At 39.4% G+C, this 12,005-nt stretch overlaps 2 protein-coding genes across 3 annotated transcripts in view; both read right to left on the minus strand.

Moving 5' to 3' along the window:
* LOC143714601 (uncharacterized) overlaps nt 1-12,005 on the minus strand; it is a 212,932-nt gene that overhangs the window by 35,877 nt on the left and 165,050 nt on the right. The window lies entirely within an intron of this gene.
* LOC143714603 (large ribosomal subunit protein eL19-like) overlaps nt 1-12,005 on the minus strand; it is a 76,078-nt gene that overhangs the window by 22,707 nt on the left and 41,366 nt on the right. For both annotated transcript variants that reach the window (XM_077205829.1, XM_077205828.1), the window contains exons 3-4: nt 5,183-5,305; nt 4,942-5,062 (exon numbers count right to left, since the gene is read on the minus strand). In XM_077205829.1, coding sequence (XP_077061944.1) covers nt 4,942-5,062; nt 5,183-5,305 — 244 coding nt within the window. The remainder of the gene's footprint in view (nt 1-4,941; nt 5,063-5,182; nt 5,306-12,005) is intronic.

Here is a 12,005-nt window from a genome sequence, read left to right on the forward strand (position 1 = left end):
ATGGGCTCAGATTGGTTAGCTGGCCCAGTGTGTGGTGATTCGCTAACCATCTAGTGCACGTCTCCCGGAAACATCACACCCGTACCTTTACCAGCAGTTTGCGCTTTGGTGTATAATAAACAATGGCGTCAATAAAACCAATCGGACCCGGGGAAACGTTAGTGAAGATGATCGAGCAGAACTTGTTCAAGAACGGCTGTTAAACAACGTTTCAGAAAGGTTTGTTTTTTGTTGTTCTCTCATTACTTTTTAGATATGCTGTTATTTAATTGTACTAATTATAATAGAATTACAAAAAAATAAGCTTCATAAACAAGAATTTCATATAATTGTTCTAACAAATTTTACTACATCTTTTAGGACATGCCGATGTGCGAATCCTGCATTGAACTCGCCACAATTGTGGAAGCTTTCCTCCGTAACATGTGCAGCACAGAGAGCGAGATTCGGGTCATAATTATGAGGAAACGAGTTAAAAATAAATTAACCATTGATCCCCAACTCCCTTGTCCCTAGGAAGGCTGAACAAAGCGGACCTGCAATCTGGATGAAAATAACAGCAGCGTTTCGACAGCATTGCGACAACTCATCTCCAAAAAAGCAATATAAAATAGCCTCGCCCCGTTTAAGTATTCTCGGAGAAGGGGTTTATGTAAATAATGGGATATGCTGACGTCAGCATATCCCATGGAATGTCGTCTAGTCCAAAACCGGTGTTTTACCACCCCTTTAAAATAAAATGCATGTTCTTTTCATTTTTATATGCCTTAATTCCGGAAATCCTAAATGGTGCGTTTCACCATCAGCAGAGGTGGGTAGAGTATCCAAAAACGTATACTATATAAGTACTTATAGAAATATTTTAGCCTACTCAAGTAATAATCTTAATAGTTTGGCTACTTGAGTAAGAGTAATAAGTATCCAATAGCAGCGTTTCCACTGTCGGGCCAGGGCCGGGCCAGGGCTAACAGCGAGCCGAGCCGAGCCAGTGGCCTCAGGCCTTAAGCACCGGGCTTGCGTTTCCACTGCCGGGCCAGTAGCCCCGCAACGCTGCCCTAAACCCCGCCCCTAACACGCCTTTCTGGATCAAACGTCATATAACCCAACCCATTTCAGCGGGTATTATGAATTTATTCATTTTTTAAGTTAGGAAGATAGCATGTATATTAACTCACCGGCCGTGGCTGCAATAGTGTCCCGACTTGTCTCGCGAGTCGCCACTAACAGAGGGACGGTGACCCAGCACACCGTCCATCAAGTCGAACCATGGAAAGTTTCTTCTCTGAGCTCCGCTTTGTCCATTGTGCGTTTTAATAGCCTTGTACAATACTGCGCCCGCAACTTTTTTATTTTTTCCCGAACTTGAAGCGTTGCTCGCTGAATGCTTAGCTTAGAAAATTCAGCAACGATGTATTTTATAACGTCCTTGTTTCTTCACACGCGTTAAATTGACGTTGTACCCTTTCTTCGGTCTGAATGCTCAGAAGAGCGTTGGTATCTTCGACAGACCAGTACAGGCGATTCTCCATTTCGAGCAGCGATTATTTTGCGCAATATAAAAAAGTTAAATGTGCATCTTGCCGGCTTTGCCGCAGACCATAACTTTCCCTAACACCGATAAACTCCACCTTTTACCTTGCCCACGCCTCCAGCCCGAGCTGGCCCGCTTTGGCCCAAGGTATTCGACGGGCCAGAAATCCTGGCCGTTGGCCCTGAGTAAGCCCAGATCATGTCCCGGAAATGAGGTGGAAACGCGACTGGCCCTGGCACGCACTAGCACGGCTCGGCCCTGGCCAGGCAGTGGAAACGCGGCTAATGACTACTCAGTTAGTTACTAGTTACTTCGGATCATATAGGCCTAAATTAAAAATATCTAAATAAAATCACGTGTTATATATATATATAGCGCACTTGACCGCTACTGAACATCTGAACACAAACAACGATCAAATGCACATCGACGGATCTTCTTCTGTCTGTTCTCCAAAATGTAATCAAATGTATATTTCTGCAAGTTGTTTAAAACTGTCTAACTGTGCCTAAGGCAGGTATAGGCATTTTCAAGTCGAGTTCGCACGCCACTGCGCAATACACACACATTACCGCGGGATGGCGGGTGTTCATTTCATAAACTGTGGACAATGGTAGCTTATTTAATGTAGCCTATAAATTAATGTAGGCTATATTTCCAAATAACGGATAATGTCATACTTTGTAGTAGTGCTATCGGGCCGTAATAATCTGTTTGGTTGTAAAATTTATTACCTGAATGAAATGAAATCGAATGTATCGTCCTGTGGAATCATTCATTCACAGACAGCATACGAAGATGTTCAACTAATAAAGATCTTCATTGCTGACAAAAATAAGATGCATTTGCAGATTTGCTTTCAATAGACTGTAGGTCCACGCCACGGCCACTTCATACAACGCTCTTGATGTTCTTAAATCTTCCTGCTACGACTTTGAGTCGAGAGTGAATTGAAAGCGCTTTAGTGATTCAGTGCATGCAGGAAACTGAACAGACCATTCAAACTGATTCGCAAACCGATTTAGACAGATCTGCCATATTGTTTGATGAAGTCTTTGAACAGAATCGACTCAAGAGTGATTTATTTGTGAATTTAGCATCGCTCATGCCCATAAAAAGATACAGCGCGCTTGGAATAAACAACGCATTTAACAATATGTATTGCATTAAAAATAAAGTAACGAAAGGAACGTCACGCGACGTAACGAAGTAAAAGTACAGTTTTTTCATTAGAAATGTACTCGCGTTCAAGTAAAGTACCCCCATTTAAATCTACTCTTAAAAGTACAATTTTTGATGGTGTGCACACTGATGATGTGTACGTTTGTTAATAAATAAACTGCAAGTGTCTTGCCGAAGAACATTGTACCCGGAGCTACTTCTCTCAGTTAATGCCTATGGCGAGTCACGCAGACACTGGGCAACTCCGCAGCCGAGCCGACCCCGGGATAAAATAGTCAGAATATAAACACTTATTATAGGCGTACCGTAGTGATTCAGGATAAGTCAAAAACACGATTTGGAAAATGGATTCATGATGTACTCATTCATTTTGAACATAAGTTACTGACTGCAGCATGCTGCTGATACAATGCCGTTCTGTTCCACATACGTGAATTTAACCATGCACTCGCACAAATGCGACCACATAAAATTTTAACTAATTCTCAAAAAATGGTCGCAGTCTGGAACCCTGACTGCACCCAAACAAAATCTTAACGAAAGCTCATTTTTCAAAGCTCACAAAACACAACTTATTTAGATTTATGGCTTTGATTTTCTAGCCATTTTAGAGTTCAACTTGTTTAATCAAATATAGACTTTATTTAAAATAATGTTCATAAATAATTTTCATAAACTTGAACCTACATAACTTTTTTTGGGATTTACTTAATTTTAGAGATGCACAGATTGATCGGCTGGTGATCGGAATCGGCCGATTTTCACGTGACCGGCCATGATCGGCGACCGGCAGGTCAGTCTGACATATTCTGATTCTATGCCGGTCAAATGCACTCGGGCGGCGCATGATTAACATCGAGCAACATCAGCATCACACGTGCACATGGAACGCACATGTAGGAAACCTCGTGAATTACGGAGGTGAGCGTCGAGCAGGAGCATCACGTGATCAGCAGTGAAGCGGGGTTTCAGCGCAGAGTCTATCTGCTCACGCTCAATTAAAGTGAAAGCTCACTTTGTTGGACAAAATAAATATGATTTCACCCAAAAAGTGCCCAAAATGCACAGAATTTGCATGTCTGGTGCGTTTTAACAAGAACTGGAATAGGCTATGTCAAAAAAGAAAATGAAGACTCAAAAATATTTTAAGGAAAATATACCCATTTAAACTTGTTTTTCCCAATCGTTTCCCTGCACTTGCTCCACTTGCCCGAGCTTAGCGCTTGTTTAACCTGGCTGGACATGTGGCAGACAAGAACTGTTTAAGAAATAAAACATTGATGTACAAGTGATTGCAATAAGCCTGAGTGTGTGTGTGTGTGTGTGTGTGTGTGTGTGTGTGTGTGTGTGTGTGTGTGTGTGTGTGTGTGTGTGTGTGTGTGTGTGTGTGTGTGTGTGTGTGTGTGTGTGTGTGTGTGTGTGTGTGTGTGTGTGTGTGTTTGTTTTGAGAAATATCTTTATACTGCAAGGCTATATTTATTTTATTTTTATTCGCCAATTATATATTATTTTATTGCCATTACCTGTTTTCATACAGAAGTTTAGTTTCCTAAATAAGTAAATATATCACATTTGTTTTAGTTGAATATTGGAAGTGAAAATGGTTCTTCCATACCATAGCACTGCACTTAGATATGAATTTCCCACACCAGGAGTAATAATTTATATAGTTCTGTTTTATTTAATTGTCCAAAAAATGTTTATGTTCTATTAAAGAAAAGATAGAAAATAAATATTTGTGTTTGCTGTAAAGTGGTTAGAAAAAATGAAATCGGAATCGGCAGGCCAAACTCATGAAAAATCGGAATCGGCCTAGAAAATTGTAATCGGTGCATCTCTACTTAATTTCTTTACTTCAGCAACAATCTGCCAAGGGTGGTCTTTAAAATGATACCAAACTTAAGTCTGTGCTCCCAAACTTCAAATTTCTATAACCGTTTTTTGACGTAGACATTTTTGTACCCATGTGTAACTTTTTTTAATTGATGCGCAAGGGTTAATTAAATACGACCTCACATTGTATCAATCACTGCCTCAGAAACTTTTGTGTGTCATAAAAAAAATTCGGATCGGGTTTGATCTTCAGCATTTTTCGCATCCGTAGCATTTTGAGAAGTGTTTTGACAATTCAGAGCCACCAAATGACGAATACGAAAAAACGCATACGAAAATTTGGGTCTCAGTGTGCAAGAACCTTAAAGCATAAAGACAGCAAATACATGACTTACATGTGCCTGTCAATCTTCTTGGACTCCCTGTAACGACGCAAGAGACGACGTAGAATTCTCATGCGACGCATCCAGCAAAGCTTCTCTGGCATTCGGGCATTAGCTGTACCCTTCCTCTTACCTGTGATTTAAGATTTGAAACAAGCCAATCAACCACTGAAAATCAAAATGACATCTCACCATTTTGATTTTAAAACAAATAAAATCAAAATATACATAGAAACATTAACATTTAACTTACCGATACCCATGTGCCGGCCCTTACGACGTGCCAGCGTGTTCTTGCGGCATCGGGCACGAGAGTGAACAGTTACAGGCTTCTTTATGATCAGACCATCCTTTACCAACTTACGAATTTGCTGGCCTAACAAACAAGGATCAATATGGTTAAACAATGCACACAGCTTGATCAGTACATTAGCTGAGGAATCAGTCATCACCAGGCTTGTTTGGAATGCTAAACACCTCGCCTTTAAATGTGACCGGTCACGGAAACTAGGGACACAAGTCGGTTCTGGGGCATTTTGAGTTATTAATAGATTCTGAAAGTGTAATCTCCAAGCTTTCCAACGATGTGTAACATGTGGAAATCTGATAATATTTGGAGAAGTTGTGGCCATTTTAAAGTAGGCACTTAAAAAAGCTCAAAGATGAGAAAACGACCTCTAAAGATTGTGCAGTTCTCACCTGTCTCTGCTGCTGGGGATGACAATAGGGCTCATTTACATCTCATTTAGATAAGCCACACCCCCTGTAAAGCTCCCCCCTGTGCTTTACAGCTTTTTTGCACTTCGAATGAGTGCACTTCTGCCCCACTAGGTGAAAAACAATTGTGCTGCCCCTCTATTTGCAACGTACCAGCAACAACACACAAAGACCAATATGCCATATAGCCTACATATAACGCAAAACCAGCAACAACACACAAAGACCAATATGCCATATACATATAACAGAAAACCAGCAACAACACACAAAGACAAAATGCCATATACATATAACGCAAAACCAGCAACAACACACAAATACCCATATGCCATATACATATAACGCAAAACCAGCAACAACACACGGAGACCAATAAGCCATAGGCCTACATATAACGCAAATAGTGCGCAACGCTCGCGTGCCCAAAATGTCAACAATATTAAAGTTTATGCAGGAGGCAAATGCCTGCTGGCATTTTTCTTTAAGCAGTCATGACAGGAATTTTCCAAATAATCACATTTCACCTCCTTAAATTACGGTTGCAAATCTCTTTACACCACTTTCTTGTGTGCGTATACACACACAAATGAAATGTCCGCAAGCACATTATATCATCAGCAGGTTCAGCATCTTAAATAACGACTAAAGAGCAAATGAAGCTTAACTTACATTTCACGCGCGCGCGCCGCGCCCATACCTCCGGTTCAGTTTCCCGAGCCCACGAAGTGCGGCGAAAACATTTTCGGTGTAACTGCCAGACGGTTCAGCTCGTCTGCGACAATCTTTGCGGCATCCATCTTCATTGAATTTTGATATCAGATAGAGCCGGCCAGAGCACAGCATAATAAGTAGCCATGCGGTTCACTTGGAGGGCGGGGGCAAAAGCGTCGGGTTATTCAGTATGGAAATACACACAGACAATGACACGCCACGCCCCTACTGCATGCTAGAATCTCCGAAAACAAGCCGATTTCAACCTCAAAATGTAAGCTTTTAAATATACCAATACTGCTATCTCAAACATGGAGAGGCTTCTTCGTGATTTCAATTAACAGATTCTGCAAAAATATGAAATTCACCAAATTTCAAATTCACCAAAACTCTTTTCTCATTTTGCTCGAAAGTTGTGCTGCCGACTTGTGTCACTGGTTTCTGTGACGGGTCACAAATGTACTCGAGTAATAACAGAATTTGTGTTAAATAATAATACAAATATATATCTCATTTCTTAATTTTTAAAAATGTAATTACTGGCTGGTTGCTGATTGACCCTTCTGTCACAATTTCCTAACTGCACTGTGCTGTCAAAAACCGAGTGAGAATTAACTATAAAATAAACAGAAGAGTGCTCACTTTAAAGGTGCAATGTGTGAAAATTTTGAGTATCTATTAACAGAAATGCAATATGACATCCATAACTATGTGTTCAGTGGTGTATAAAGAACTTACTTAATAAACCGTAATGTTTTTATTACCTTAGAATGAGGCTTTTATATCTACACAGGCGCGGGAATCCCCTTCTATGAAGGTCGACATATTGTGACGTCATGTTTCTACCGTAGCCGACAGCGAACAAACAGCGTTACAGAGCGCGTTTCGTCACTACCTTGAAAGAGAAGCCGCAGAAAGCTAGAAGCTAGCCATAAACACAGTGAGTAGTGACTTTTCCCTTGTCAGTGGTGTAAAATATGTAGTTGGATTGTTTCATGTAACTTAATTCTTCTCCCTCGCTGTGTTATGGCTTTGCTATGTGGGGATAAATATGCTGGTTACGTTCGTGAGACAGCTGATTAGTACTCTTGTCATTGACCGTAAAACAGTTACAGGAATCACAAACCCGTCGATCTTGGAAGCATTTTAAGTCGATCGAGTTTCCAAAATCAGAGAAAAAAAGCCTATTGTGTGTAGTAAATGGTGTCTAGGGGATGCGAGGCGCGCGCGCCGTTACAATCACGTTATTTTTGCCTCACACACCTTTGGGCTCATGCGGACGCGTCCAGTATAAACAAGGCTTAACGCTTTAACCAGCTCAGCCACAGTAACAGCTCATATTAGCCATCTAAACTTTTACTACCCTGTTAGAAAAAATATATAGTTGCATAGTTTCATGTGGTTCTTCTCCCTCGCTATATTATGGGTTTGCTATGTGGGGAGAAATGTGCTGGTTACGTTCGTGAGACAATCAGCTGATTACTATTATTATATTATATATTAAGACCCTTGATCCTCACCTGACTATGGCTTTGTAAACTTTATCCATGATGTGGTTTATAATGGACTGTGGTACAGAAACTTTGTTTACTCTGGCTATTCTCTGCTGTCTCAGACGACGATGTTTGTCCCGTTTGAGACAAGGTAGCTTCTTCGAAAGGGAGGGGTAAGTGGTGGGCTGAGCCCTTAGTGTAAACTCGCAACCGAACCGCTAGATGTCGCTAAAAGTCACACACTGCACCTTTAAGAATTAAACTTGCTTTGATTTTTATTAAACCAACAAATGCCATTCAAGTAAAGAGCAGTGAGTGATTTTCTCTGTCGCATGTTGGATTAGTTACCATTATTTACTGATATTTATTTCAAGGCTTTACAGGATTTAGTGCGTTGTTTCTTTGAGCAAACAGTGTTTATTTGAGCAATTCCATCAAACACTACATTTTTTTTCCAAAACAACCCCCAACCACCGCCGGTAGTTGGTCCATTACCACCGTCACAGCCCTAACCCTGGGACAACATATTGAGTATCGTGGTATAGCAATACTTTTTGTCACTGAGGCACCAATTATCACAATACTTATTTATTTGATATTTGAATGGTTTTATTTTGGTCCATCTACATCTACACTGATATGATGACGATACAGTGTTAAAATTGCTGAACACCACAATATGGAATATAGCCTTGTTTTTCACAATGTAAATTCAAACATAAAAATAGGAAGTCCAAAACTGACTCAAATTTAACACACCAAAATGCCTGAAGACAACTATAACAGAAATAAATCACAACCACAATTACGGAAATTTGACATTAGCCTACTTCACCTTCGACTTTTAACACCACTGCAAAATCCACTTGCTCTGGCCAGAACAGGAACTGTCAGGGCCGGACAGGGACAACAATTCAGCCCTGGCACTGTAGCCACGCCAGCCCACATTTTAATGAATATTTCATGTTGATATACAATGGCTACATAAAGTTAAAACTAGGGATGCTCCGATTAATCGGACGCCGATCATGATCGGCCGATATTGGCTAAAAATAGATTGATCGGCGAACCCCAAAAGCGCCAATCACGTGAAAAGCCGATCACGTGACAAATTACTTGTGCGACTTTTTCCCACCTGCATGCGCGGCACACGGGCACACAACAGCAGAGCGGAGCTTGGCAGTGGCAACATGAGTTCTCCTTCACCGGAACGAATAGGGAGTCTACCAACGGATTGAAGCGTGCGTCCGAGTGAAGACCGTTCACCGTGCGAGCCGCAAGAGAACACAGTATCCGCGTCACTGATCGCTGCGGCAACGAGCACTTTGATCATTCATTCACTTGACAAAAAAAAACAAAAAAAACATTTCAGCACTAGATCGCCTCTTATTTAACAAATGAACAAAATGAATACTCTGCTAGTTAACTGGAGATGTTTTATTTATTTGTATTGGTACATCCGTGCCGCGAGACGTTTCAAAAGTGGTGGTGGCATTTATTTTATTTTTTTGATCTGATGTAGTTGGTTCCTCAACTACATCAGATTCAGATTATTTTATTTAATGCCATGTCAGCATTCAAAGCTATTTTCATGGCAAAAATTCAATTATAAAAATACAAATATCATATAAATACAATAAAACAAAACAAGAAGTAATTTTATACAATATATATTATTAAATGAACATATGATAAAAAATCCAAAACCTTTTCAGGCATAATCTCATTAAATATGTCCTTTAATGAAGTAACTTCATAAAAGAGCATTCTGCTCAACTACATCAGACGTTCATAATATTAACAGAAAAAAACTTGCCATAGTTTTGTCCTTTTATCAGTAGCCAGTTTTGGTGTAACAAGTTGTAAATTTTGTTGCCAATTAGTAAATTTAGTGGGTGTATTAAGAGGCTACAATTTCCAAATATGCCTAAGTGAAACTTGATCCCCTCCCATTAAGCTGATCTGATGTGTGTTGGTCTGCCTGACCTCTCTTTGTTTGGAATAATTTAATGTTACTCTGCCTTCTTTGGGAAAGCTTGCCTACAGTAGCCTTAAGACATCTAATTTTCTAAATACAATTAAATAAAGACATTTCGACAAATGGTGCAAACTCTGCTAGATTATAGATAAAAGATTCCCATTCCCCTGCCATTCTGTGATCGGTAGTGATCGGCAATCGGCAGATCATGATTTTGGTGATCGGTAGGGTTGTAACGATATGAGATTTTCACGGTATGGTAATCGTCTCAGAAAATATCATGGTTTCACGGTATACGGTATTAAAGAATCATTATTATTATAATCATCAGCTACAATGACCCTAAAATGAATGAAAACAGAAAGAGTTTTTTGGTTGAACATGGTTTATTAAAAACTTTTTTTAATGAAATTTTTTAATGAGTCTATGAACTTTTATTTTAAAAGGTTGTACTAAACTCCTATGAGTTTCAGTCAAGAGTGTATTTGACGATGATTCTTTTAAATACAATTATGAAATGCTCATTTATTTCTCTAAGAGCAGCTCTGGATATGTTCATGCGTTCACGTCCTCATATAGTGAGTGAGACGGCAGACGCTTTAAACACCATGGGCGTCACACATACTAAAGAATATAGATATACAGTATAGCAGTTTTTTGACACACACTCATATAGCGATTTTATTTATTGCACAGCTATATTTTAGATTTATTCATCCATTAATCAAAGCGCGCATTTTTCGTGACATCTGCATCAAAATGTAAATAATATGGCCTTAAGTTATAAATGGAACTTTATCTGCAGGGAGGGATGGTGTTCGCGAAAATGGGAGAAAATGTTTGACTTATTCTCCTTTTGCAGCCACTCTTCGTCCACATTTCTGGACACAACTTGATATCCACCTTCAAGGAAAACCCCGCGTTCGTTTTTCGGATACCCAAAGTATTCCCACACTGCAGATTTCAACTTTTTTTCTGCGGGGGAAAGAGATTAGAATTCGCAACCTCTGTCTCAGACATTTTCTCCGCTGTACATGTATGGGTGGAGTCTAAGCTCAAGTGGAGAGAAGTTGCAAATGCGCAGGTGAGATCTGGTTTAATTTTTTTTCCAAAACCTTGGATAAGCAAATGTTCACGATATGATAATCATACATGTCAATATCGTGATAAACCGTCATACCGGTATACCGTTACAACCCTAGTGATCGGTAATCGGCCCCAAAAATTATTTTTATTATTATAATAAAACAGTGGTGCTCTATTATATTAACAGCTCTATTATAAACAGTGGTGTCAATAAAACCATACCAATTTGAGCCCAAATCGGACCCAGAGAATGTTCGTGAAGATGATCGAGCAGAACCTGTTCATGAACGGCTGTTAAACGACGTTTGAGAATGGTTTGTTTTTTGTTGTTGTCATTACTTTTTAGATATGCTGTTATTTAATTTTACTAATTATAACAGTTGATTTTTAATTTATAACAGTAACAAGTGTTTGTCTATTCACAAAAGTGTATTCAAGAAAATTTTTTATTAAAGAAATATATTATTTTATTAGATGTAAATGTGTACAACTGTGCAAAAATGCCAACTGAAGTGGAAAACATCTGCGGATCTGTAGTGATCGTCACTGACTGTATGGAACGTTACTTTTGTATTTTTAGAACTATTGTAGCCAAATATCTGTCGCTAGAACTATTAACCCAAAACGAACACTAAACATTGGCTTTACAACAGTAGCCAAATCAAACACAGGACCATGTTTAGCATGCCTGTAACGTAGATAAACAAGCATGTAGATAAACAATACATAAAAGCTCTAATCAAAGAATAATTTATACTAATTCCAAGTTCACGGTTGAGATAAAAAAAAAAGTTTGTAACATTAGGTGTTTGTCGGGTAAGGTTAACTCTCTGGGGTCGAGAAACGCGCCGGCGCGTTTTGCTGTTTTTTTCCCACATAGCAGCAACATAGACTTAAAATACTCCGTCATTTTTGGTCATATAAATAAAATCAACACATGATTATAAACTATAGAGGGTCTTCTTTTTTTTGTGTACACTCACATTAACATCAAAACCGTGTGCTTTTGTAAAATGAAGAAAATAAACAGGGTGTGCTTTCTGCCTCTCTGTCTCCGTTAATTTTTTTTCTGGTGCACGTCTCTAAAC

This window comes from Siphateles boraxobius, unplaced genomic scaffold (genome assembly GCF_051911475.1).
Source record: "Siphateles boraxobius isolate OS27281-9 unplaced genomic scaffold, OSU_SipBor_1 55, whole genome shotgun sequence".
Lineage (NCBI taxonomy): Eukaryota > Metazoa > Chordata > Actinopteri > Cypriniformes > Leuciscidae > Siphateles > Siphateles boraxobius.